The sequence below is a fragment of the Oxyura jamaicensis genome, chromosome 8 (assembly GCF_011077185.1).
Source record: "Oxyura jamaicensis isolate SHBP4307 breed ruddy duck chromosome 8, BPBGC_Ojam_1.0, whole genome shotgun sequence".
NCBI lineage: Eukaryota > Metazoa > Chordata > Aves > Anseriformes > Anatidae > Oxyura > Oxyura jamaicensis.
Window position 1 is genome coordinate 21,356,881 of NC_048900.1, and position 26,996 is coordinate 21,383,876.

Below are 26,996 nucleotides of genomic sequence, written 5' to 3' on the forward strand. Positions count from 1 at the left end.
GGTGGCGGAGGCGGTGGGGGCCGCTGACCGCGCCGGGCCGGCGGGGCTGAAGCGAGGCCCCGGCCCCGGCCGCCGTGGGTGAGCGAGCGGCGCGGCCTGGCCGGGTGGGTGGGCGGCGGTGGCGGTGGAGCCGGAGCCGTTCCCCGCGGCGCCGAGCCCCGGGAGGTGCAGGCCCCGCCGCGGGAGGGCCCCGGCCGCAGGCCCCGAGGAGCGGGGGGAGGCCCCGGGAGGGCTGGGGGAGAACGGGGGGACCGGTGTGGGGCCGGGCTGCGGCTGGTGGCGAGGCGGCGGTGGCCGTGCTGGGCGCAGGGGGGTCCGATCCCAAGGCCTGGCTGCCCAGGGGAGGTGGGCGCCGCGGTGGTGTTCGTCCCGCTCGGCTCTGAAAGGCTCCCCGAGTCCCCTCCAGGAGAAAATGCATCGCTGTGGGCTCGGTCCCGGCTGCCCGGGGAGTTCCTGGAGGATGTGGGGGGCTGGTGCTGCTCAGCGTGCCCGCTCTCTGAGCTGGCCCTGCAGGCAGGGCTGGGCCGGGTGGCACCAGGGCCATCAGGTCCCGCTGCGCCTCCCTCTCCTGCAGGACGTCCCCTTGGGGGGCTGAGAGGAGAGGGACGGAGCCCCTTGTGCCCCCTGTGCCCAAGGGGACAGGTATCCCCTGTGAAGCAGGCACAGTTGGCCCCATCGCTGCAGGCACGTGTGACACTGGGGTGAGTGCTCGAGGAGAGGCGTGAGGGCAGGTCACGCCGGTAGCGCTTGGCCTCTCATCACGGAGGGGGTTACATCATGTTTAACAGCCCCGGCAGACCTTCCTGCCAGGAATTCGCTTGCGTTTTTAGTCCGCTTGTGCTCTTGGCCTCCACAGCATCCCGTGGCTGCGGTTAAATCGAGTGCTCTGCTTTTGTTCGCATCGAGCCAGCCGCCAGCCCTCGTGGTGTGGGGAGCGTCGCGCTGCCTGGTGGAGGAGAGGCCTGGCTCCCGAAAACCTGCCTTCTCCCCAGCGCTGCCTCTTCCTCCCCATCTGCCTGTCGAGATGCTGCTGCTGCTGCTCCATGTGCTGCCGGGCGCCTCCATAGACCAGCCTCCCGCAGGGGCTGTGCTTCGGGGAGGTTTCCAGCAAGCAGCCCGCCCCCGGGGCTGGGGAGCCGGCTGTGCCCAGGGCTCTCTGCTCCACGCAGGACGGTTCGGGAGACACCGCCACGCTCGGCTCCCCTCGCGCCCTGAGCATGGAGGGCAGCTTCCTAGAAAGCGTCTGTCTGTAAGGTCGGGGTCCTGGCGTGTCCCGCAGGGGCAACCCGCTTCTCACCTCGCCTCTGCTCCTCCTTCCCACCCCGTGTCCCCCGTGCCTGCCGCTCCCCGGGAGGCCCCCCAGCCAGCCAGGGCTGGCAGCTGCCGCAGGGCTGGCCCTGAGGCCCCGGGCTGGGTGCCAGCACCCTCGGGTCCTAACTGCGCTCCTGCTGGGGGGCCCTGCTGCGGTGCCCCGCCTGCTGCGGCCCTCCCGGGGTCCCTGTTGTGGCCCAGGGTCCCGAGGGCTTTGCTACCCACCCTGCATGCCCCAGTCCTAGCAGCTTGCTTGGGAGCTGGGGGGCATGGAGGGGTTGGGGCGTCCCCCTCCAAGGCGTGTCACCGTGCTGCGGGGCTGGAAAGGGCAGGAGGGTTTGGGGATCGGCCAGGGAGCTCGGGTGCCTCTCCCAGCCACCTTCCCAGCAGAGCCCTGGCCCAGCTCCAGGTGCCATGTGTGAGATAAGGGCACCCTGGCAGCTCCCTTGGGCACGGTGTCCTGGGGGGCCCCGGCAGTAGGAGCAGAGAAGAGCCCCGCTGCTGTGAGTTGGACTCCCCCGGAGGCAGCAGGAGCCCCTCGGGGCTGCCTGCCCGGGACGTGCTCCCTCCTGGCTCAGTGTCTGCCTGCAGCTGCTGGCTCTGCTCAGCGCCCCGACAGCCTGACAGCACGGCACTTGCTGCCGGCCCTATTTCGGAACCAGTGCAGGGCCAGTTGGGGATGGGGAGCAGGGGAATGCGGTGCCCTGGGCAGGAGTGGCTGCTGGGGGCACCCGCAGTGCGTTTGGGGCTCTGCAGACTGACTGCGTTTTGGAGTGTGGCCTTCTGCAGGGACCCAGCCTCGGTGGGGCTCTTTGCAGCTCCTTTTGGGGTATCCTCATCCCCTGCTGGGGGGCTGGGAGTGGGTCTGGGAATGGGGCAGGGGAGCTGCTGCCCGGGGACACCTCCCTGTGCTCCGCTGCCCTGGTGGGAAGGCGTTGGGTGTTGTGGGTACGGGAAGGTGAGGAGGGGCAGCGTGGAGAGGGGACATGGGGCAGGAGCAGCCGAGGGCACAGGGGTGTCCCATGTGGCCAGAGGATGGAGCTGGGGTCCGTTTCTGTTCTGCTAGGTGGCACTGACCCTGCTGCCCTCCAGACTTGTGCTTGTCCCTAGTCCCTCTCATGTGTTCGTGGCTGTGCCATCAGAGCAGGGGCTCCAAGTCCCCGTTGGGCCCTGCTGTCACCAGGGCTGGGTTTGGGTGGTGCTGGCGGAGCGGGGCTATGTCTGGCCACATCCTGAGCACGGGGTGTCTCTGCAGGATCGGGACCGTGGCTGGAGCCGCCCCTCTGCCCCGCTGAGCGCACATGTCCGCCTGCCCGTGCCCGGAAGATGACCAGGCTGCTCTTGGGGGTGACCCTGGAAAGGATTTGCAAGGCCGTGCTGCTGCTCTGCCTGCTCCACTTTGTCATCATCATGATCCTCTACTTCGACGTCTACGCGCAGCACCTGGACTTCTTCAGCCGCTTCAACGCCAGGAACGCCTCGCGCGCTCACCCCTTCTCCAACTCCTCCCGGCCCAACAGCACGGCCCCCAGCTACGGGCCAGCCGGCGCTGAGCCCCCGTCCCCCAGCGCCAAGCCCAGCACCAACCGCTCCGTCACCGAGAAGCCCTTGCAGCCCTGCCAGGAGACGCCCCCCGGCTTAGGTGAGGTGTGCGGGGTGAGAGCGGGGCAGTTGGGCGCTGGTGGCGGGTGTCCCCTTCCCTGGGTGCTCAGCGTGGCTTCCCGGTGGTCCCAGGCTGGGGAAAGCCAAGGTTTGGTACCAGGCAGCTGGTCGCTGCCGATACGGGGGAGAGGTTCTGGGAGTCCCTTGTCCTCGGCAGTGCCGCTCCCCCTTGCGGGTCCCCCTCGCTGTTTGCTCTGCTGGCCCTGCTGGGAGCAGCGGGTGACCGTGACCTGTCCTGTGTCCCGCGCGGCTGGCATCGCCCTGCCCTCGTGCAGTCGGACGCCTGCTCATCGAGTTCAGCTCCCCCATGAGCATGGAGCGGGTGCAGCGGGAGAACCCCGACGTGCGCCAGGGCGGCAAGTACACCCCCCCGGACTGCTTGCCCCGGCAGAAGGTGGCCATCCTCATCCCCTTCCGGCACCGCGAGCACCACCTCAAGTACTGGCTGCACTACCTGCACCCCATCCTGCGCCGGCAGAAGGTGGCTTACGGCATCTACATCATCAACCAGGTCTGCAGGGCAGGCAGGAGGCGGGCGGCGGGGCCGCGGTGGGTGTGCAGGTATCCCTGAGCTTTGTGTCCACGTGCCCTGCTCCGCAGTACGGCGAGGACACCTTCAACCGGGCCAAGCTGCTCAACGTGGGCTTCCTGGAGGCGCTCAAGGACGACGAGGAGTACGACTGCTTCATCTTCAGCGACGTGGACCTCATCCCCATGGATGACCGCAACCTGTACCGCTGCTACGAGCAGCCGCGGCACTTTGCCGTTGGCATGGACAAGTTTGGGTTCAGGTGGGTGCCTGCGGGGCCGCGGTGGGTGTTGTGGGGGTAGGGGCTGGGGGGCCTCGTGGGGATAAAGCTGCGGCTGCCCGTGTGGTTATTGCCTGGGACAGGTATGGGGTCAGCGACTCAAACTGTGGGCATGGGATGGCAGAGGGCGCAGAGCCCTGCATGAGAGGGTGTCACTGGAAGGGCTGGTGCTTGTCCCTGCTTCTGGGGGATGCTGTGGGGCTGGCCCTGTTCCCTGATCTCTTCATTCTCACCCTGCAGGCTGCCCTACGCTGGCTACTTCGGTGGTGTCTCTGGGCTGAGCAAATCCCAGTTCCTGAAGATCAATGGTTTTCCCAACGAGTACTGGGGCTGGGGAGGAGAGGACGACGACATCTTTAACCGGTAGGTCCAACCCCTTACCCAGCCTCGGCCCAGGGCTTACTGGTGTGTGCTGGGACATACGTGACATGCAAAGAGGGTCCCTGCCACACCACAAGGAGGAGTTCAATTACCCTCTGCGCTGGCAGGGCTGGGAGCTGTCACGCTGGTGCCACAGCTTGGACTGTTGGACAGCCCTTGGGGGTCATCCTACCTGGCGTGGGGGGCCCAGCCTCCTCCTCCTGCTGCTCTTTGTGGGCAGCAAGCTGCAGTTTCAAGCCAGCTGAGACGTGAGTGGGGAAGCCCGCCTGCGGGCTCTGTTCCAGGCTGGGATCAGGATGCAAAACTTGGAAGTGGCTCTGTAGAGGCTGCTCAGCACCACAACGGGCATTTCTGCCGGCTGCCGGCAGGCCGCAGCAGATCCTAGTGCAGGACCGCGGCTCGCTCTGTTGAGTGCAGGAGCCAGAGAGCTCCGGCGTTGTTTCAGCACGTCCCACGGCGCTGCCGGCCGTGCTGGGAATGGAGCAGCGTGTGGCGATGGTGCACAGCACCTCCGAGGGTGGCCTGAGCTGAGAACCCCTCGCAGGTGCTGTGCGCACGGGCAGCGGGCATGGTTCCCCTCCGGAAGTAACCGGCGCAGACGAGTGGTCCCAGGGGAGACGAGGTGCAGCGTGTTGAGCTCTTGGAGAGGTTTAGGCAGCCCTAAAAGCATGCAGGGGGCCCTCAGGGGGCTGTGCTGCTGCTCGGCTGCCCCAGCCGCTGAATTTCAGCTTGCTTGCTCATCAGGCCCGAGCGCAGTTGTGTTGCTGGGAGGAGGGGAGGGAGGCTTCTCTCCGTGAGCTGGGATCTCTCCAGCTTTCCTGCTCCCACTTGGCCTCTCAACTTTAAATGAACTATTCTAGGAGAAGAAAATCTCTCCCCACCTGCTGGCTGCGCAGACAGAAAAAGCAATTGAGGCCAGAGTCATGCTGCATGAAGGGAAGGGCAGGGCCACCGGCATCTGGAGAATGTAAACAGCAGTGGCTTTGGAGCGGTGGGGGAATAGCGGTGTTTGCTCAGCACTGGCTGAGCACAGCGAGTGCCTGCAGCACTGGGGGTCACCTGGAGCTGGCGGTGCTTGCTTTGGCCATGCCCTGCTGTGGAGCAAGCAGCATCCTTGATGGTGGGCACTGTTCCCAGCTGTGGCCTGGCTCTGCTCCCCTCTGGCCAGCGGAGAGCAGGCTTAGCGCAGCCTTGTTTCTTGCTTAGCTAGGGACAGGTTTATTTTTGGTGAGGGCTGACCCTGGGGATCTCCGGCCTGGGAGGATGTCCTACCCTGGGTCTGGGTGTGCGCTGATCCCCTCCTGCTCCTGTCCCTCAGGATCTCCCTGAACGGCATGAAGGTGTCGAGGCCCGACATCCGCATCGGGAGGTACCGCATGATCAAGCACGAACGTGACAAACACAACGAGCCCAACCCGCAGAGGTGAGCTGTAGGGGCCTGTGGCTATCACTTTGCTCTGCTCACCCCACCAAGGTCCTGCTGCGGGCTCACCGGCATCGCCGCCCCCCACAGCAGGCGTTCCCCTTCTCCCCAGCCTCATCCCGCTCCTGTCCCCACCAGGTTCACCAAGATCCAGAACACTAAGATGACCATGAAGCGGGACGGGATCAGCTCGCTGCAGTACCGGCTGGTGGAGGTGTCGCGCGCCCCCATGTACACCAACATCACGGTGGAGATCGGCAGGCCGCCCCCACGCCTGGCCCGGGGCTAGCGCTCGCCCAGCAGGCAGAGCTGTGTGGGGCCAATGCTCGCGCCCTTGGGCGGCCAGCGGCTCTGCGCCGGGGCTGGCTGGACGCTGTGGATGTTGCCCCAGCCCCAGGGCAAGGACTGGACGGGGATGTTTTCTGCCTACTCTGCTGCCTTTCGGAGACGGCTGTGCCCCAGCCCACCCGTTGGTCCTGAGAATTTCCGCACCCTTTTTGTCCCCCATCCCCACCAGTGTGTTTCCAAGCCCCCTGCCCCATACTCAGTGTGTTGGCTGAAGCACCCGTCTGCCCCGTGCGCAGCTCCCAGCACAGGAGGACGGCCCCAGCCCTGGCAACCCCGTGCCCACGCCAGCTCCTGCCTGCACCCCGGGAAGGGAGGAGATGAGCCCCCGGGGCAGCCCTGCGCCCAGTCCCCACCGGTGCTGCAAGAAGCGGGGTGCAGGCTTCCCCCTTCACCAGTGCTGGAGCTGCCCTGGCTGGAGGGGGGGGCAGCCCCGGCCTCCCCAGCGGGCAGGATCGGTGCCGCCCACGCAGCTCGGCGTGCAGAAGTGGCTCGCTGTCTTCCTCCGCTTTAGTCTGGTGCTCAGAGCCGGGTCTCAGCTCTGCCAAACAGCGACCTCTGGTTATTAGCAGAAGCCCCTCGCCGTGCCTCAGTGTCCCTGGGGCTGGTGGCCGTGTCCCCTGCCCTCTCTCTGAAGGCAGATGCTGTGCGCCTCCTCGTTAAGCCCTTCCTGCTCTGGGGGACGGGTTGACAACAGAGCCCCACGGCCCCTCTTGGCCAGGGGGGCTGCCCCATGGCTCCCTCCATCCACGTGCCGTTTGTAGGAGACGGGGACTGGCTCTGCCCTTGCTGCTCTCCAGCTTTACCCCCTCCAGCCCCGAGGCAAGGAGCAGAGGACGGGGCCACGTGGGGCAGGTGCCCTGTCCCTCCCCACGTCCCTCCGTGGGGCTGGGGGCACTGCCACCTCCCCGCAGCCGGCTGGGAGCAGCGGGGCAGCAGGGGCACTGGTGACTTTTGTACATTTGAATGTCTGACCCTTTTTTTGAGCGTACGTTGAATGCAGCATTCGGTCGTAGAGACCTGGGTTTTTGTATTTAATAAAAGTTTCAAAAGTTCGCAGGGTTCCTGGGGAGGGGGGGTCACTGTGGACATGGGGCAGTTGAAGGCACCCCTGGAGCTGCTGCGGCCAGTAGGGTTGGGAGACCAGGGGACACAATTTGGGGCCAGCAGGGCTGAACGGGGCAGAGGGGCCTATCCTGTGGGGTGAGGACAGTGGGGACAGCACAAGCCCGGGCACAGTATTATTGCCCTGGGGACACAGCAGTGCTCCCTACCCTGGTGCTGAGGCCAGTGGGTGTCCTGGGCACCCCCAGCCTTTCCTTGCAGGTTCTCCCCCGTTCCTCAGCAGCCCTTTGGTGGCTGCAGGGGGGCTCCACATGCTGTTCCTCCTGCCCCTCGGTGTGACAGAGCCCTGTGGAGGGTGCAGGTCCTCATGCAAAGGGATTGACCAAGCAGCCACACTGCCTCCCATGACAAAGCCACCCTTTCCCCCGCTGCCTGCACTCCCCACCCGGGGAGCTGCCCCCCCTCAGCCAGCCCTGGGCCGGTGCAGGCAGATCCTGCCCTACAAAGCGCCCAGCCCCAGCCAGGGCCAGGTGCCTTCTCTGCTCAGGGATCGTGCCCCCCAACAAGGACAAGCCCCCTCCCCATTCTCTGGCATAGCCCAGCGGGGTTTTGCAGGGGTGACCAGCACAAGGGCGAGGAGCATCCCCAGGGCCCATCCTGGCTGCTCAGCGCCAGTGTTGGGCATCCACGGGGGAAAGGATTCACCCTGGGGGAAATTGTCCCTTGCTGTCCCCCTCCCCAGGTCCCCCAAAAAAGGGCACAGCGGAACACGGTCTCAGGAATATAAATCTCATTAAAATCTAGGATACTTTAGAAGTCTACACCGGGAGAGACACTGGCACAGGCAGCGCTACCCAGGGACGCGCGCGTTATTGCTAACAATTAGAGGTGAACAGTAGCGTCGTGACACATGGGGCAGGGCACGGGCACCATGCGGGAAACTGCGCCTCTCCGCCGCGTCGCAGGGGGGCTCGGGATGGGGCCACGGGAGCTGGACCGTCCTTGCCGGGGCTCAGCACCCTGCTGCCCCTCAGCGTGTCCCCGCCGCGCCGCCCCGCGTCCCTGCGTGAGCCTCAGGGCTCCGGCACAGGGAGCGCGGTGCTGGCTGGCAGGGGAGCCTCGGGGTGGGAAGGGTCCCGTCCTCCCCACCCCAAAACCGAGAGCTACGGCCCCTCGGCTGTAGCTGGAAGACAGATTAAAAACCGCCCGGCCTTGCCAGTGCATCCTGCTCCACTAATACTGCTCAGGGACAAAACGTACCCAGGTGGCTCGGAGCGAGCGGGCTGCCTCGGCCCTCCCATCTCCTCTGGTACCTCTTGCTAGCAGCAGCTGGGGGCCAGTCCTTCCTGCTCCCCCTTAGCACCATGGAAGGTCCCCCCCGCCCGTGCCAGGCTGTCGGGGACGCCAGGCGCCCGTGCCACCACCCAGATGGGCACCCACAGCCCCGCGGGCGGGGGACACGGGGACGCTGCACGTACCGGGGGTGTGCGGGCCATGGGTGCGAGCACACGCACAGCGCGCCCGTGGGTACCGAGTGTGCGTGCCCGCGTGCGTGGGGGTGCGTGTGCCCACGTGCACGCGTGCCTAAGTGCTTGTGCTTGTGCCTTGTGCCGGCGCGGGCAGCGCCCTCGCCCCGTTGCCCACCCCGTGCCCCAGGTGCCGTCCCTGTGCGTGGCCACCCAGCCGAGGCTGGGGGGGTTCCCTGCAGCGTCACCCCTTGCCACCACGGCCCCGTGGGACCGAGCCCGGGAGGTCTGTGCCCTGTCCCGGGGCGGGCAACACCCCAGGAAGTGCCTCGGTGCCCTCTCCATCCGCGCGGCCCGAGGGTGCCAGTCCCCACGGGGCAGGTCCCCTGCAAAGTGCCTCTGGCTCCTGGCCCTCCCGGGGCTGTGCCCCCCCTCCTCTCGTGTCCCAGCGTCGCGCACGAAGGTTACCGTAAACTTGAGGGTTAACAAACGCCACGGGGGGGGACGGGGTTAACCGGAGAGGAGGTCGGGGGTCTCGGGGACGGGCGCTGAGAGCCCCCCGCCGTCCGGTGCGGCCTGGAGCCAGGCTCCGCCAGCGGAAGGTGCGAAAGTGTCACCGCGCGGGAGGGGTTAGAGGGGGTGCGGGGATGGCGGGGGGTCACAGTCTGGAGTCCTGGCTGTGGGCCAAGCCGTTGCTGCCCTGCACGGGGGACGCGGCCACGGCCTCGCTCTGCGCCTTCTCCGGGTGCAGGGGCTGCACCTCCAGGTTGGACTCGGTGGAGGGGCTGAACGCCGGGGCGTAGCGCCCGCTGCGGTGCTCTGGCAGCGCCGGGCCCCAGTCCTTGCTCGCCTTGGTAGCGTTTTTCAAGCGCTGGAGAGAGGGAGATGGTGGGGGACAGGGTCAGCTCCCGCCGTCACACCCTGCCCCGGCCACCCCACCATGCCAGCAGCTCCCAGGGGACGTGGTTGCTGTCTGCAGGTGTCTGACAGCCCCGGGGTAGGGGACAGCCTCCTGGTAACCCCCAGCTGGGACTGGCCCCGACCACCCACCTCCAGCAGCGTGTCCCCCTCGGAGCGGCACACTTTGTAGATGGCGTAGATGGGGATGCAGATGACGGAGGAGAGCGCCATGAGGAAACCGATGCTGATGGCCCAGGTGGGGTAGACGTAGTCGTTGTAGGAGATGGGCCGGTACTGGATCACTGTGAAGACCAGGATGAACTGGGGAGGGACAGGCAGGATCAGCCGGTGGGGAGCAGCCACCCTGCTCTGTCCCCTGCCCGCAACTGCCCCCCCGGGGCCTCCCCCCTGCCCCCCATGGCCCCGTGCCCCTGCTCGCGATGCTCACAAAGATGATGGCGGGCGAGATGAAGCGCCAGCAGATCTGGAAGAAGAACGGGGGCGGGAAGCCCAGCATCATCTCAATGTCCTTGAAGTAGTTGCGGTGCCCTGTTGGGGACAGGTGGCTGTCAGCCCTGGTGAGACCCCAGCCCCCCTGTGGTGGGATCCTCGTGCCCCTTGGTTGTTGGCCAATGCCCTTGCCTGCCTCCAGCAGCCAGCCACCGACTGGCCACGAGTCCCCATGCCCGCGCCCCACCGCGGGGGCACCTACCGTAGATGTACATGATGGCGACGCACATGATGCAGGAGATGACGACCAGGGAGAAGCTGGCGGCGTAGTTGTCCATCAGCAGGAGCCAGTAGATGCCCGCCTGCGAGAGGGACCCTGTTGGCATGGCTGCACCAGGGCCACCGCGGCAGCACCCAGCCCAGATGCCACCATAGTTGGCAAGGCAATGATGGATCAACGACTATGGCAGTGACAGCGGCTGCCATTACAACGGCACAGCCCCCCCCAACCCCATCAGCACCCCGGGGTGCCCTACCTGGGTGGTGAGCGGGATGCCCAGCAGGAAGCCCGCCACAGCCACCCCCAGCGTCACGAAGGTCTTCCTGCGGATGATCCACTCGTTGCCCACCTCGTCCACGATGGCCGTGACCAGCGTCTCCAGCAAGCAGAACTGCACGGGGGGTGGAGGGGGTGGCACGTCAACCTCAGCCCCACCGTGTCACCTCCCTGTCCCCACCCCACCGTGCCCTACCTGCGTGCCCAGCCCCAGGAGGATGAGCATGAAGAAGAAGAGGATGGACCAGAGCGGGGAGATGGGCAGCAGGGTGAGAGCCTCCGGGTAGGCGACAAAGGCAAGGCCAGGGCCGTGGTCGGCCACCTTGGAGATATCGACGCCCAGGTGGTTGGCCATGAAGCCCAGGATGGAGAAGATGACGAAGCCGGCGTAGACGCTGGTGGCGCAGTTGGTGATGCTGATGATGATGCTGTCCCTGCGGGGAGAGACGGGTCAGGGCCGGCGGTGGGGCCGGGGAGCGGCGTGGGGGCACGGCCGGGCACTCACCGGTAGCAGTTGTTGTGGAACTTGTTGTAGGAGGCCATGGTGATGAGGCCGCCCCAGGCGCAGCCCAGCGAGTAGAAGATCTGCGAGGCGGCATCACCCCATACCTGCACCAAGGACGGGGTCAGCGCCGTGCGCCACGGCCCCCCCGGGCCCCCACAGTCCCCTCGTCCCCGCTCACCTTGGCGTCGAGGATCTTGTCCCACTGGGGCGTCAGGTAGTACATGATGCCGGTGAGGGCCCCCTCCAGCGTGATGCCGCGCACGAAGAGGATGGTGAGCACCACGTAGGGGAAGGTGGCCGTGAAGTACACCACCTGCGGGGAGGGGGCTCGCTGGGCGGGGCCACGGGGAAAAGGGGCGGGGCTATCGGGATGGGGGCGGGGCTATAGCCAGGGGAAGGCGTGGCCATGGCCATGTGGGAGGGGCAAATCCCAGAATGGGAGGGACTATGTCTGCAGGGGGCATGGCTATACACAGATGGGGCGTGGTTATACACAGAGGGGGTGTGGCTATACACAGAAAGGGGTGGCAGATATACAATGGGCGTGGCCACCCAGCAGGGGGCGTGGCCACCCAGCAGGGGGTGTGGCCGCCCAGCAGGGGGCGTGTCCTGGCGCCGGGGCACGCGGGTACCTTCCCCGAGGACTTGACGCCCTTGATGAGGCAGAGGAAGACGACGACCCAGGAGACGCCGAGGCAGCCCAGCAGGGGCAGGCGCACCTCGCCCAGGTTCCCGATGTCATCCGACAGGTTGAGCACGTACCTCCTGCACCAGGGGATGGCAAGCATCAGCGGGGCGCCGCCACCACCGCCCCCCCATACCTCCCGGTCCCCCCCCCCCCAGTACCTCCAGTACTCCTTGCTGGGGCTGGTGCGCTTCTGGGTGGCGTTGAGGAGGTGGGTGAGGTTGACGGCGGCGTGGCTGGAGAGGTTCCCGTCCAGCACCCCCACGCAGTCGGGCGTGTTCCAGGCGTTGCTGCAGTACGTCCAGGGCAGCACGCGCGTCATGGACACAAAGAAGTAGTAGAAGGCAATACAGATCACCACGTTGTAGTAGATCCCGATGTACGTGGACACCACCATCATCCCGTAGCCCACGCCTGGGAACAGCACCGGGGAGGGGTGAGCGGCGCGGCGCGGGCAGTGCGGGTCTCGCGGCTCGGGGTCGGGCAGCACCGGGGGCATGCAGGGCTCAGCCCCCTGCCGTGCACGGGGTCCTCCTTGGGGCACACGGGGCGTGTGGCTTGCAGGACTGCGCGTGAGCCCTTGGGGTCTGCAGGCATGGAGAACCGCTGGGCTGGGGGCTCTCCTTGCATGGCCGTGGTGACTTTGGGGCTGCAAGGACCCGGTGACAGAGGCCACCCAAGGACAGGGAAATACACCTAGGTTGAACGCACCACGGTGGCCTGAATGACCTCTGCGGGGGACACATGTGGCGTGTGCAGGGATGCGTGTGTAATGCAAGCACTGGATGCCGGGGCAGGAGTGCACGTCGTGCTGCAGGAGGGGAGCGTGCAGGGGTGTGCAGGGGTGCGTGCGACATGTGCCGGGGTGCAGCATGTCCTGGCGGGGGTGGCACACAGGGGACCCCTGCAGCGTGAGCAGTGTGTGCGTGCACAGGCAGCGCGTGTGCAAGGCATGCAGGGCTGTGCAAGCAGCACACGCCTGTGGGGGCTGCACAACGTGCCGGAGGAGAGTGCAGGGGACACACCGGGATCGTGGGTGTGCGCCCCGTGCCGGTGTGGGGACGGGCAACCCCTTACCTTTGAACATGGGGCTGACCCTCCAGACGCCAAGGCAGCCCTGGCTGGCGAACTGCCCGAAGGAGAGCTCCATGAAGAAGAGGGGGATGCCGCAGAACACCAGCATGATGAAGTAGGGGAACATGAAGGCACCTGGCGGGCAGGAACCACAAGGTGTGAGCGGGCAGCAGCCCCACACACGGCTGTGCCCCCGGCACAGCTCAGGAGCAGGGCGCACGCCCCCATCCCCACCCCGTACCCCCCTCGCCCCCATCCCCCTGACACCCACCTCCCCCATTGCGGTAGCAGAGGTACGGGAAGCGCCAGACGTTGCCCAGCCCCACGGCGTAGCCCACGCTGGTCAGCACGAACTCGATCTGGTTGCCCCAGTTGCCGCGCTTGACGCTCTTGTCCTGCTTGCCCCGCTCCCCGGGCACGGCGCCGTTCTGCGGAGAGATGCGGCGGGGTGCCTCAGCCGGGGGGGACACCCCCGCCGGGCCCATCGGAGGGGTGACAGCCACCAAGCAGGGCCAGGAGGTCCCCTGCATCCTGCCCCATCCCTCCCCAGGCTGGGCTGCCCCGCGCCAGCACCCCCCCACCGTGCACGCGCAGTGCCAAGGAGAGGGGAGGCAGCGCTGGCGGCCCCCCCGCCCCACACCGGCTCCGATGAATAGCTCTCCCCGGAGTCCGGCTGCAGAGAAGGAAGAGCCTGCAAGTCATACAAAGCAGGCTCGGGCGCCCGAGCACAAAGGGGCCTCTGTTCCCGCTCCCCCACCCCTCGCGCCCAGCAAAAGGGGCCCCGCTGGGTGGTCACTGCCCGCAGCCGGGGGGGAACCACCAGACCCCCGGCCCCCCAGGCTGTGCCCTGGGGTGGGTGCCCCAGGATGGGGAGTGGGGTGCAGCGGTGGGATCAAGCGGGGGTTCCCCCCACCCCAGGAAAGGTGTCCTGTGGTGGCAGGGGTGCTGACCCTGCCTGTGCAGGTGGGACCCCCCCGGGGGACAGCCCCTGTGCCCATCATCCCTTAACACAGGGAGGGATGGGGGGCAAGAATGGGCGCTTTGTGCAGGCCGCGGCACAATGCGCGCTCACACCGGGGACGACAACAAAGGGGACGGGTGCCCGTCACCCCCGGCGGAGATGGCACCCGCCACCCCGTGGCCCTGTCCCAACGTGGCCCCGGGCTCACGCTGAGCTCACCGAGACGCTGCCCAGGGCCAGGGGCAGGCGTTATTTCGGGGAGCTGCTGGCACTGCCCGTGCCCCCCGCGATGGCCGAGCGAGCGGGGCCGCGATCGGGAGCCGTCGCTCCGGATCTGCTGACGCCGGCGGGGCGCGGGCAGCAGGCGCGGTGCACCAAACCGTGTCATTCGATTAGGGCCGGCGCAGCCGGGACGTGATGCCCGGCGACTCCGGCACCGCGCTGCCAAACAAAGCCATCTGCTGCGAAGCGGGGCCCGCACGCGCCGGGGGCGGCGGGGGGGCGGCGGGGGCAGCGGGACGCACAGCGGGAGTCTGGGGGGGATTGGGGTTGGGATATAGGGGCTGTAGGGGCAATGCGTGGCAATACACTGGCCACGCTCAGCCGGGATACCTGGGTGCCCGTGCCAGACCCCACAGGAAAAGGGTGCATGGAAAATCAGCCCGCAGCATCCTGACTCTCCCAGCACCCATGGGTGCCCCTACTCATCCCCCCAGGACCACCCCTCGTCCCCCATTTATGTCCCCGCATCCCCCGCTGGCACTAGGTGGGGGCACCTGGTTTGCCCCAGGGCACAGCCTCTTCTTGTGGGGTCCTGCGTGGTGTGGGGTGGAGGGGTCCCCAGGGTGTGGGGGTGATGCTGGCAATGTCCCCGCGTTGGGGTGCGCTCGTGCAGGTGGATCCCGTTGGGAAGCTGATAAAGCTGCTGAGATGCGTGCACCAATGAGGCTCCCACTCAGCCTAACAAGCAGCATGGCTGGCAGGTGGGGGTGCAGCACTCCAACCTCCCTGAGAAGGGTTTCTTGGGGGGCACCGCATGACCCCAACACAGCCTGTAGCCCCAAGAGCCCAGAGGGGACCCCAACCCTGTCCCGAAGCTGGGGGCCACCCCGCTCCCTCTGCTCGGGTGACCCTAGAGGCATCAGGGCCTCACTTGCTGCCTCCATGGGGCACCCTGATTTTGAGGCACCTGGCAGCGGTGCTCCAAGAGAGCACCGGTCCTCTGGCATCCCGCTCTGCAGCACAGGGCTTAGGCACGCTTGTTCCCAATAAGGGACAGCCACATGTGTGCCCAAGCACGCAGACGTGTGCACACGCTTGCATGCTCACCCATCAGCCCGCTATAACCCCCCCAGTCTGGGAAGGTCGCCCCGTCCTTTACACTCATTAACCACCCAGCTGCATAGCAAAAAAAAAGGGGGGGGGGGACCCAAGTGCCTGCGAGATGAGCCCCAAACCCTGCTTCGTGTTGTGGGGCCAGGACTTAACATAGGGGCAGCACCCTGCTCCAATTCCTCCACATTTTCCACGCACGTGCAGCCCCAGGTGCACGTATAACAGGGAGGAAGGGCGCCCTGTGCACCCCAAACGTCCCCAAAGGGGACGTTTGGGGTGCACAGGGCACCCTTCCTCCCCAGGACCCTACCAGACAGCCAAAGCATCCCCGGGTCCCGCAGCGCAGGCACCATCCATCACAGCCCCTGGCACCGGAGCCTTTCTCATGCTAAGCAGCGCTGCCTCGCACAATGGCAGCTTGGCCGGGGTGCCCGGATGCCCCCCACTTCCCCAAGGGACCATCCCCTCCCCCTGATTTATGCCTGGGAAGCCAATGGCTCTAGGGAGGGGGACACGTCCCTGTGGGGTGAGTGGAGGCAGAGCACCTGGGGACCCCCAACGTGTTTCCAGCATGGATCCCCCCCCTCCTTAAATTGCCCCCTGGGGGGTATTTCAACCCAAAAGCACCCTATGGGATATCAGCCTTATCCAGTTCGGGGGCCCCATTCTTCTTTACCCCCCAAAAAAAATGATGCCGTGGCAGGGTGACAGTCACCCCTGATGTCACCAGCCTGACATCACATCGCTGCTCCCCGCCGTGGCATCGTGGGGCTGGGCAAGGCGGGGGCCGCCAGAAGGTATAAATAGATGCTCATTATTCGTTTCCCAAATAACAACGAGCGGGGCAGCCCCCGGGGACGGGATGACTTGGAGAGGGGTCCCCAGGGACAGGGACGGGGTCACTGGGAGAGGGGTGTCTGCTGCTCCAGCCCAGGCAGAGGGGTCCACACTTGGGTACGTCCAGACCCACCCTCCTCCCCTGCAGCACCCCACATCCCTGCCGGGTAGGGGGGCTCGAGGGGCCCTACAGAGCCGTGGCTGTGCTTCAGCCCCGCAGAGCCTCACCCCGGAGCTGGCACAAAGCACCTCGGAGAGCCCCGGTGGCAGGGGACAGCGCTGGCACGGCCACCGCCACCCTGGCCCTGTGCCGCAGCCCCCCGGACCCTGCTCTTGCCACCCCACTGACCTGCTGGCGGGGCTGGGGGGGGGGCCGGCTGCCCACGGCTGCACCCCGGGGGGCCAGGCTGGCCAGCTCCGTGCGTCCCTGGCTTCATTGGCACCGCTGGGTCCCGCGAGGCGGCAGCTGCCCGCCCGCCTCCCCCCGCCCGCTGCCTCCAGGGCTTGGCATCGCGCCCCGCTCGCCTCCTGGCCCGGCCCCTTCGCCCCACAAGCCGTGCCCCCGCCAGCAAGGTGCGTGTGTGTGTGTGTGTCCTCCCAGCAGGGACGGGCAGGGGGGCTGCATTGCACTGAGCCCTGGCACAGCTCACATCCCGCTTAATGAGGCCTCATTAGCGGGGTCCAGCTGTTTGCAGCCCCGCACGCTCCGGTGGGCAGCGCTGCCCTCACTGCAGGACTCATCCTGCCCCCGCAGCCCCTGGCTCCTTCCCACCCCGGAGCCTGGCAGAGGGCAGTGCCACTTCTGTGTCCCCCATGTGCCGTCCCATTTCCATGCCCCCAGCCCCACACACTTGTTCCTGCCCCATTCCCATCACCCATGGCCCTGCACATCCGACCCCAACCCGGGTGCTTGAGCACTGCTGGGACCTGGCCCCGTATGGGGACGGGGGTGCTGGGACGAGCCTGCCCGGTGGCACATCCCCAGCCTGGTCCCATGCCACCTCGCCCTGACGTCAGCCAAGCCGCTGGGCATCACAGGGATCCACGGCAGTCACCACAAGGTCACAGCCCCGCGGGGAGACCATCTGCCTGGCAGGAGGGCTGTGCTGCCAGCCCCCCACCACCCAGACACCCCCAGCCTCACCACCCTTATCCCCCCGCCCAACATGGGCTGGGACCCCCGGTACGGTGCCGTGTCCCATAGGAGGGCAGAGGCAGGGAGCCCCCCAGCAAGGCTCGGGGTGCCCCAGCTGCTCCCAGCCCCACGCCCCGGCTGAGGAGCGCGGCCAAAGCGCCAGCGAGGCGTGATGGAGCACCGAGGGTGGGGGGACGGGCCGGTGCTTTCGGGAGACCATCTGGGGTCCAGGCAGCGGCACTGCGGGCGCACACGTGTGCTGTTCACGTGTGCGGGGCGGGCGCTTGGCCTCCCACACCGGCACCCAGCGCTCGTCCCCATCCCTGTCCCCTCCTGCACCAGCCACCCGGGATGCTCCCAGGGCACAGGGCAGCAGCACCCAGTTGTGCCCCCCGGGACACGCAGCCTCCCCCTCGTGCCAGCCCCAGTGGCAGGGACAGGGTGACAGTGCCAAGCCCTCCAGCCCTGCTCCACGTGCAGCCCTGCGCCCTGACACCCTACGAGGTGCCCATTTGCATCCCCCCATGGCCTGGCTCACTGCACCGCCTTGCTTGGGCCACCAACATGCCACCACCAGATGTCCTTCCCCAGGCACAGGACCCTGAGCTCTCCCAGCTCCTGCATTCCTGCGTGCTCTGGCTTTGGGAGCATCATTCCCGACCCTACAGCCCCCGTCCCCAAGCAGGGCTGCAGGGCGCCCAGGGCAGGGACGCCGCCTGGGGACCTAGCAGGTGCCACCATCCCCTAGCCGGGCGCTTCCCGCCGGGGCTGCCTCTCTCCGGCCCCATTCTCACGGCGCGGACACGATTCTCCTGAAGCGCTCAGGCAGAAAAATCCCCCGCCGGCCCCCCCCATCGCTGCCCCTTGTTATTCCGGGAAGGGCTCCCGCAGCCAAGAGCCGCTTCCGCAGCTCCTGCTCGTGCTGCTGGCCTCCCTGCCCGGGGCCGGCGGCACCGCGCTGCTGGGGGTGTCTGGACGAGGCAGCCCCCCCCCAGCTTTGTAATCCCTGCGAGCACAGTGCCAGCGGTGCCCGCCCGGGCTGGGAAGGGCGATGGCAGGAGCCCACCTGAGCCATGCGCCCCCCCGGCCCAACGCTGCCCGGCCGTGCCAACAAAGCAAGGCTGGGAGTCAGGAGCCGCTGGCACGGCTGGAGCCCAAACAAAGCACGCTGCTGGGGACAAAACAAAATGTCCTTAAAGGACAGGGAGGGAGAGGCTGTCAGATCCCCCCCGCTCGGCCACACAGGGACTGAACCAGCCCCTGGAGCTCCCCTGCATCACAGCACCCGCTGGGCACCCGCAGCCACGGCCTCTGCTGGGTTTGGGAGGGGAAGGGGCACCGAGCCCCCCTCCTGCCTGTGGTTTGGAGTCAGCAGGCACAGAATTACACGGGCATCCACACGCATGGCATTCCTGTCGCACCAGGAGGGCGCAGACCCCAGCCCACAGGTGGGGAAATCGAGGCACAGCTGCGCAGCCAGAGGATGAAGAGCCTCATTCGTCACCCCTGACCTCCCCAAAATGGGCACCCCGAGCTCCACCACAAACCCTCCTGGCCACGACGGCGGGCACAGGGACTGTGCCGTGGGACCTCGGTCAGGCTTGGGAACTGCACCTGCTGGCAGGGATTAGAGGGCAGGGCAGGGGCCACGCTTTGCCAGGCTATTTGCGCGGCGCTGGAGGCAGGCCAAGGAGATTAGCTGCCTTCCCCAGTGACCCAGAAAGCTCAGCAGCCAAGGTCCTGTCCCTGGACACCTCATCCCAGGGCTCCTGCAGCTGGCCCGGTGCAGAGATGCTCCCAGAGCAGGGATGCTCCCACGAGGGATGCTGCCGTGCTCCCTGCCAGTTCCCAGCACCGCTGTGCCCTGCGCCCATCCTGCTCGGGGTGCCCCTCGCCCTGCAAACGGGGAGCAGAGGGCTGCAGGACGGGGTTACCAGCACATCGGGTGCCAGACCCCCGTGGTTTCCCTTCCTCCCCAGCTCCCCGTGCGCCCTGGCCCCGAGTTGGGCTGGGCAGGGCCTTCTGAGAAGCGAGTTAAAGATTGACCGGGAGCAGGTGGGCGCTGGGCGCCTGGCTCCCCGCAGTCGCTGCTGCGGCCACAGCAAGGACACGGCAGCAGCACGGACACGCAGGGCTCGTGGCAAACATGACGCAGACGCAAAGGCACGGACACGGCATGCACGGGGATGGCAGAGCTCCAGCCGAGCCTGGCAACGTCCCCAGCACCTCACCGATCCCAACCGTGGGGAAATTTGTCTTCCCACCCCTGCCACGGGCAGGAGGGAATCTCGGTGCCGCCACGGGCACGGCCAGCAGGGCCACGCTGGGACAGGCAGTGAGGGAGCTGTGCACGCACGTGCTGGAAGCGCCCGCTGGAGCACACCGCTCCCCTGGCTCCCGGCTTCCCAGGGAAGTGCTGGCTCCAGGCCCTCTGGCTGGAGCGTGCAGCTATTTCGGGAAGCCCCCCGGGAAGGGGAGGGGGATGAGCATGTCAGCCCCGGAGCTCAGTTCCCACCTACAGGGGAAAAGGCAGAAGCCCAGCCCAGCCTGCGCTCACCTGCAGGACACAGGCTGCTCAGGGCAGCGGGGCTGCGGGTTCCCAAACCCCTCATCTGCGAGGGTACAGCAGTGACCAGCACGGGGCCACCGCAGCCCTCCCAGGAGGACACCACACACACCTGTGCCAGGGCACTGGAGCAGGGGGTGAGGGCAGCGCACGCCACAACGCAGCGCTGGTGAGGATGGGGGGTTGGTGCCAGCCTCTGCCTGTGTCCCATCGCTCCGGCTGTCGGGGAGAGCCAGCAGGGGTGGACGCAGAGGGTGACAGCCCCGTCCCCTGCCACTGCGGGAGCACGTACCCGGCACAAAGGGGTGCCCGTGCCCAGCAAAGGTGGAGGAGCTGCACGGCTTTCCCGCCTTCGCCTGGAGAGCTGGGGCGGGCGATAAAGCAGGCAGCGTGCCTGAGCTGGGCGATAGCATCTGCAGGCGGTGAGACACCACGCCCGGAGCCTCGCGGGCAGCGGGCTGGGAGCAAGCAACCGCTGGCGGCTCCATCAAGGGGCACCCCAGCACCGTGCTGGGGGTACAACCCCGGCATGGCATCCCGGTGGCCATTTGGAGCCCTGGCATCCCGCTCCCTCGCCCTGCATCACATGCTCTGGGTCTACCACAGGGGCTCCCCCACGTCAGCCCGGTCCCCACGCCCCAGCACTCACCAGCAGCCCCTCGCTGCACTTATCGGCCATCCCTGGAGGCTGGAGCGCGCTCCCAGCTACCCGCCGCGGGGTCCCTGGCTCTCCGTCGCGCTGGCTGTGGCACCGGCACCCGCACACTTCAATCCACGGGCAGAGCGAGCTGTGCAGAGAAACCAAGAGGGACGTGACTGGTGGGGTGGGCACGTCCCCGCCCCGGGCCTCCCCCTCCATCCGGGCAGCAGGGGGACGTGCCAGGCTGGTGGCTGCCCCATACCTGGCTGCAGAGCAGGGGGGAGCAGCCTGGGGTCCTGCTAAGGGTCTCCTCCTCGCTCCCACACCCTCCAGCATCTCTGAACCCCCCAGCACAGCCACGATCGGTGGCTCCCAGGTGTTTCCCAAGAAGAGGTTAAAGATTTACCCGCTGCGGACAGGCGACCTTGCGGGCAGCTGGCTCCCAGCCACCCGGTGGGTGGGCGTCAGGGGGCCCCGTGTATCCCCCAGCGAGAGCTGGAGCCGAAGTGGTCGCGGCGGGCAGCAGTGCCGGGACTGGGCGCAGAGCGAGGCCAGCTCAGGGCTCAGCTGCCGCGGAGGACACAGATGGGAAACGATTGCCTTCTGCCCCGGTGCATCGCGTGCACGTGTGGCGCAGGGGGGCCGAGCCAGCGGGCTCTGCCGCGGCCAGGTGCTGCTGCATCAGGCACGGGAGGGGGCTGCGCCCCCTGACCATTGCTCCTGCCCCAGCCTGGTGCTGCTGGGGCCAGGGGGGCGCCTGGGCTTGACCTTCCTCCCTCCTGGGAGGGATGGGGGCTCTTGCAAAACAGCGGGTCGCGTGGCTGTGCAAGCACCGGTGTTTGCAGATCCCACAGCAGCGCCTGGTGCCCTTGCTGGCCAGGAAAGGACCCCTGCCCCCAGCCAAGGGTCCCTGATGGAGGCCCAGCGCCCCAGGCTGCCGTGGGTCTGGAGCAATCAGCAGAGGGGCACGAGGCCCCAGACGCATTGGGAGGGAGCGTGGGTGGTGGAGATAAAGGGCAGGAGGCTGGGGGACGCGGGGCAAGCCCCCAGCCCCGGCTGCAGCCCCTCGGCACAGGCAGGCTGCTGCCCGCAGATACCGCGTCCCACTGCCAAGCCCCTCCCTGGGAGCGGCTGCGTTTGCAGGGGGGGACGAGGTGTCATCACTGCACGGGGAGGACAACAAGCCCTGCTCCTTGTGTGGCATGCGAACCTGTCAGAGGGGGCAGGCGTGGGGCCGGAGGCCAGACCAACTCCCCGCCACACACCTATTGCCAAGGAGCCAAAAGCTGCCCTCCCCATGGCCCTGAATTTGGCCTGGGAACTCGTCACCTGCCCATCCTGGGAGGGGAAACCGCCCACGGGAGGGCCTGGCAGACAGGCATCTGCCAGGCACCGATAAGGCCACACGTGTGCACAGCAGCTGCTGGCTGCGGCTCCCTGCCCGGCACAAAGGCGAGCACCCAGCCAGGCACGGGCCCAGGAAGGATGCAGGGCTCCAGGGATGCCCGAATCTGCAGCACCCCCTGGGGCATCCAGGCGCAGGACTATGGGATGCCCCTCCTGGTGTCACGGCACACCGTGACCGCTCGGAGCGCCTCGTCCCTGACAGGTGACAGGTGGCACCGCCGCCGTGCCACACCTCGGCACAGCAGCGCCCAGGAGCAGGAGGCAGCGGGTGCTCTCCCGCAGGATGTGGCACCGGGGGTGCCCGGCACGGCCGATGCCACCTGCGGAACCATCTCCTCCGCCAGCATCCCCGCGGGCACACCGGGGGGGCGCGGGGAGCCAAGCCCAGCTTCGCCCCCTCCATCCCCGCGATGCGCCCGGTGCGGCACGGCGGCGGCGGCGGCGGGGGGGGGCCCGGGTTACATCAGCCGCCACGTGGTGGCTGCTCCGCCGCCCCGCCCCGGCACATGCCCGTGGAAAATTACCGCCGGCCCCCCCTCCAGAGCACCGGGCCGGGCCTCCCCGGGCCCCGCCGCCCCCGGCCCCATCGCCGGGCACGGCACCGGGCGGCCCCGCTCGGCCCCCGCGCCCGGAGCGCAACAGATGCGGGAGCGCCGCGCATCCCCACCCCCGCCGCCGCCGCCACCCCGGTGTCCCCTCCCCGGTGTCCCCTTCCCGGTGCCCCCTCCCCGGTGCCGGGCCGAGCCGGGCAACCGGTGGAGGTGCTCGCCCTTACCGTGCCCATGCCGCCGCCCCCCGGCCCCTCCCGCAGCTCCGAGCGGGTCCCCGGTGGCGCCGCGCCCCCCGGGCCGCCGCCGGTAGCGGTGAGCTCCAGGCCCGGTGCCGTGCCGCCGCCGCCGGTGCTGGCGAGTTAATGAAAGTTTGGAGGTCGGTGGGGGCTGGCACCGCCTCTCGCCCCCGCCGCCGCGCTCCGCCTCCCGCGCCGCCGAGCTCCCCAGCGCCCCGCTCCGGTACCGGCACCGGGGGCACCGGAGTACCCGCGGCACCCGTGTCCCCGCAGCCCACGCAGCGGGAGGGCACGCCGGGCACGCGTGGGAGCGTGCACACGCGTGCACACACGTGCACACACATGCACATGCATGCACACGCGTGTACACGCATCTACATGCAGCCTACACGCAACCACATGCATCCACACACATGCACACACATCCACACGTATGCACATGCAGCCCACACACATCCACATGCGTGCACACACACATGCACACACACCCACACACGTGCACACCCACCCATACACATGCACACACACCCACACACATGCACACCCACCCACATGCATGCACATGCATGCACAAGCAGCCCGCGGGCTCTTGGGCACCCACGCCCCGTGCAGGCTCACGCAGGCCCTGGGCACGTGTGGGCTGTGCGGTCACAGCCAGGCACACAGACGGATTTGCACACGCATAGGGAATGCCACACACAGCGTGCACATACACAGCTCATGTGCTGCCAGGGCACAGCACCACGAGGGGATGGCCGCAGGGTCTGGCCAGGATGTGTGCAATGAGTGTGACCGCGGTACAGGAGTGTGCATGTGTGCACAGACGTGTGGCTGCTGCGCGTGTCCATGCACGTGTGTGCTGCAGCAAGTGACTGTGTGCACGTCTGCATGTGTCTACTTACACGTGTGTGCGCCCATGTGCACACGTCAGCACACATGTCCGTACCCGCAGCCACGCGTGTGCTCCCACACACGTATGCAAACCTCCGAGCCCGTACGTATGAGCGCGCATGTACGGGCACGCGTGTGCAGAGGCACATGAGCGCGCACCCATGCCCACAGACAAACCTCTGCCCGTGGGTCCTGCGCCCGTGTGCGTGTGTGCACATGCGTGAGCAGCCAGCGCTCGCCCCCGCAGCCCTGCCAGATGTTTCCAGTAAGGCATGACGGGTGAGCCTGGGGCCGCCCCTCGCCTGGCCCCTTGCCGCGGCCTCCCCTTCCCTCCTCTCCCTGCCGGGCTCCCTGCGTGCCGGGACGGGTGCCTGCACCCCCAGCACCCTGCCCTGCTGCCTGCATCAGGCCTGTTTCACCAGGCCCCAAGGCAACCACAGGGAGCGTGGTTCCCCCTTCACCCCAAAACCGTCTCCCCGAGCACCCCGTGTCCCTGTCCGCACCCCACTGAGGTGCTCCATTCCACCTCTGCACCCCCCGGGCTGCCCCTCCATGCCCCAGCTATGTTGGAGAGCATCCTGTACCTCTGCACCGCGGTGTCCCCACGGGTCACATCCTGCTGAAGGAAATCCTCTGCATGGGATGGCGGCGGGGGGAGCAGCAGTGGGGTGGGAGACTCGGGGTGTCTGGTGGCTACCTCAGGCCTGTGCTGGGCTACAAGGATGGGGAGACGGTGGCAGCACGCTCACTTCGTCACTGCTTTTGTTTTGCAAGTGCAGCAGAGGCAGAGCCATGACACCCCTAGCAGGAAGGGGAAGGTGGCAGCGAAACCCGCGGGTGCTCAGGTCCTCCCACACTCTTGCGGCGCCTGCTCATGTTTGCTCTGCTCCAGAGCCCAGGGAGCCCGCTAGCACCTCGCTCCCGGCCCTGCAGGACTTCACACCCCGCCCTGAAGCCCAAATGCAGCATCCCACGTCTGGCATTCCACATCCCAAATGCAGCATCCCGGCCTGCATGGAGCCAGGCTGCAGCCCGCGCCCCTTCCCCAGGGTCTGGCACTGGGAGAGGAGCTGCCTGCGTGGAGCTGCAGACCTGCCGCAGGGGTGGATTCCCAGGGATGAAGCTCATGCTTTCAACCCCAGCACGGCTTTGTGCAGGCAGGGCTGGCTCCAGAGCTCCTGCAGCCAGCTGCTGAATCCTTGCACAGACCAAATGCAAGGACGGGGTTTGGGGCATGCCAGGCAGGATGGGCTGTGCCAGCCCCACGGGGACTGGAGGTCTCTGTGCTCCAACCTGCAGGGCTCCTTCGGGTCTCGCTCCCTTTCTGAGCACCTCCTCTGTGCTCTCTGACATCTTGACTTCTACAAAGACAATGGGGGGCCCTGCAGCCCTCAGCCAGGGGCAGTCCCTGGGGTACAAGGCTGCGGTGGCAGAGGGATGCGGGAGGGGTGTGAGCACCAAGCTGTTCCCACGCCCCCTTCACCCACCTCTCTCCATCTGGCGGGAATCACCCCCATGCCTCCCTCCCTTGGGGCACCCATCTCTCTCCCACCTTGCCGCCCATCCTCTGGGCTAGCCGGCGTCACAGCATCCCCAAAGTCCCCACGAGGTGGTGAGGATGACACCGCAACCCCCCATCCCTGGCCTCAGATCTGTGAGGTTGGTGGTAACCCACACCATGGGATCCCTGCAGTGGGGCTCCTGTCCTGTCCTGTCCTGTCCTGTCCTCTCCTGTTCTCTCCTCCCCTTTTCTCTCCTCCCATCTCCTCCCCTCCCCTCTCCTTTCTCCTCTCCTCGCCCATCTCCATGGGTGCTGTTTCCTGGGAAACTGCGGGCAAACGCGGGCAGGGAGCCAGAGGGGTGAAGGGTGGGGAGGAAATGCCAGCTCCCAGCACCTGGGGCAGGGACGGGACGGTCCAAACGGCAGCGAGCTCTGGAGGTTTCTCAGGGCCGTGGCAATCCCTGAGCACTCGGAGGTGGGGACCAGTGGGGACCGGGGGACCACGCTGCATCCCAGGCCCCCAGCTCCCTGCTGGATCCAGGAGGGGAACTGGGCTGGCAGGGGATGTGTTATCAGGAAGGACCCTGCCAGAGTGGCAGGGGAAGCTCGAGGGAAGACCCTCCACCACGTGCCTTGCCCTTTCTGCTGGCTCATCTTTTGTTTTTTCTCCCTTGTGCTCTCCCCATTCCGCCCAGCACGTGGGGAAGAGGAACTGGCCCATGACGGCACGTCATCTGCCCCACGGCTCCAGCGATGGTATCAGAGCTGATGGAAAGCACCCAAAATTGTTCCTGGTCTGCCAACAGCTTGAAGCCACCTGGTGGGAACGCTCACGAGGAGGACCTGGCATGTTTGCAGCACCATGGGGACAGTGCCACCCTCCTGCCCTGGTGCTCCCTCACACCCGGCCCCATGTCCCCGCTGCGCCGAGAGCTGCCCCGCGCCCAGCCCCAGGCTCAGCTCCCCCGGCCCTTCCTCTGCCCTGCCCCAGGCTTTGCCAGCAACTCACCCCCTCGGGCTGCAGGATTTGGCCAAGTCCTGCGGTCTGGACGAGCGCCAGGGCAGGCGAGCGCTGCCGGGGCTGGGAGGAGGCACAGCGGGCACCGCTGCTCCCGGCTGCGGGGAGCCGACGCCGGCTGCGTCGCCAGCGGCTCAGCCACAACTCCCGGGGACTTTCCACTCGGCTACCTGCTGCTGACCTGGAAAAATACCCTTTGCAGAGAGTCCAGCCCAGCCCCACAGGCAGGGAGCTGGGTGGGAAAATCCCCGCGGCATCCTTGGGCTGGTGGCTGCGAGGGAAGGCGCCGTCCCCCTGTGCTGCCCCACGCTGCCCTCCCCGCCGGCCGCCTTGGCAGCACGCAGCACCCGGCTTGTGTTTCACACCGCGGACACGTGCACCCAGCGGGGACAGCCCCGGGCACACACAAGGGCTGCACTGCTGGGAGCTAATGCTTTGGCTGCGGGTCCCGAGGCTGTTGTTCCTCCTCGTGCTCTGGTCGCACACGGCTGGGAGGAACAGAGCCGCTTGGATGGGCTGAGCATTGCCACATCGGCTCTGCCTTACCCCAGAGATGTTTGCTGGGTGCAGGGCGCAGCAGGGTGCTGGGGACCCCGTAGGAAGCGTGCACCTCCCCTAACGCTACCCAGGGCAGCACTCAGGTCCTGCTGCAGCCCGGGCTCTGTGCTGCAGTGAGCACGACAGCTGGGGCTCCTTGGGCTGCCCAAAATAGCTGTCCCCACTCCCCCCTCTGCCTGGCTGCAGGCAGCTCTCCCATGACAGCGTCCTGTAACCTGGAGCAGCTGGAGGCAGCTCCCACCCCGCTGCAGTGCTCAGCCCACCTCCCACAGGCTGCTGGCTATGGGGCACCCCAGGCTGGGATGAGCACCACCCCCAGGACCGTGTCCCCCTGTGCCTCCAGATGGGGAGAGCTGTCCCTGTCCCCATCCTCACCATGCCACCAGTCAGCAGCACGCAGGGACCAGGCTCATGTCTCTCTGCCACCTCCCCTTGTCCAGCCTGGCAAAGGGGGCAATTTTCCCAGAGGAAACACAAGGGGCAGAGGAAGAAGCATCCCTTGGGTGCACGGGGGTAGAGAGCACAAGCAGAGGATTCACCAGCCTGGCAGAGCTGCAGACGCAGGTCCCTGGGGACGGTCCCCAGCCCCGTCTCCTCTGCACCTCGAGGCAGCGAGGAGGAACGCGGCGCTGCCTGCCCTGCTGGCCCCGCGTGCTCCATCCTGCATGACACAGGGCTTTCGGTTCCCCATGGGGCACGCGCATGGAGCAAACAGCCACACAGCCCCT

General features: G+C 67.4%; 2 protein-coding genes across 6 annotated transcripts; one reads left to right on the plus strand and one right to left on the minus strand.

Moving 5' to 3' along the window:
* On the plus strand, positions 1–6,986 carry B4GALT2 (beta-1,4-galactosyltransferase 2). Of its 2 annotated transcripts, none has more exons than XM_035333850.1 (7): positions 1–82; positions 2,567–2,953; positions 3,249–3,484; positions 3,574–3,764; positions 4,023–4,145; positions 5,482–5,586; positions 5,725–6,986. In XM_035333850.1, exons 2-7 carry the CDS (start codon positions 2,638–2,640, stop codon positions 5,873–5,875), a joined length of 1,122 nt encoding a protein of 373 aa, XP_035189741.1. In that variant the 5' UTR covers positions 1–82; positions 2,567–2,637; the 3' UTR covers positions 5,876–6,986. The 2 variants fall into 2 exon arrangements, with proteins under 2 accessions (XP_035189741.1, XP_035189740.1); XM_035333849.1 differs by having other exon boundaries at positions 1–78.
* Positions 6,987–7,769: 783 nt separating this feature from the next.
* Positions 7,770–25,925, minus strand: SLC6A9 (solute carrier family 6 member 9). Of its 4 annotated transcripts, none has more exons than XM_035333839.1 (14): positions 22,289–22,473; positions 20,116–20,254; positions 12,904–13,060; positions 12,636–12,767; positions 11,720–11,972; positions 11,506–11,638; positions 11,052–11,186; positions 10,874–10,977; positions 10,565–10,802; positions 10,349–10,483; positions 10,075–10,174; positions 9,811–9,911; positions 9,513–9,683; positions 7,770–9,333 (listed from the first exon to the last, which is right to left on the minus strand). In XM_035333839.1, the coding sequence occupies exons 2-14, from the start codon at positions 20,143–20,145 to the stop codon at positions 9,121–9,123; spliced, it is 1,902 nt and encodes a 633-aa protein (XP_035189730.1). In that variant the 5' UTR covers positions 20,146–20,254; positions 22,289–22,473; the 3' UTR covers positions 7,770–9,120. The 4 variants fall into 4 exon arrangements, with proteins under 4 accessions (XP_035189730.1, XP_035189733.1, XP_035189731.1 ...); XM_035333841.1 differs by lacking the exon at positions 22,289–22,473 and adding an exon at positions 25,702–25,925 and having other exon boundaries at positions 9,121–9,333; XM_035333842.1 differs by lacking the exons at positions 20,116–20,254; positions 22,289–22,473 and adding an exon at positions 16,115–16,267.
* Positions 25,926–26,996: the final 1,071 nt, after the last annotated feature.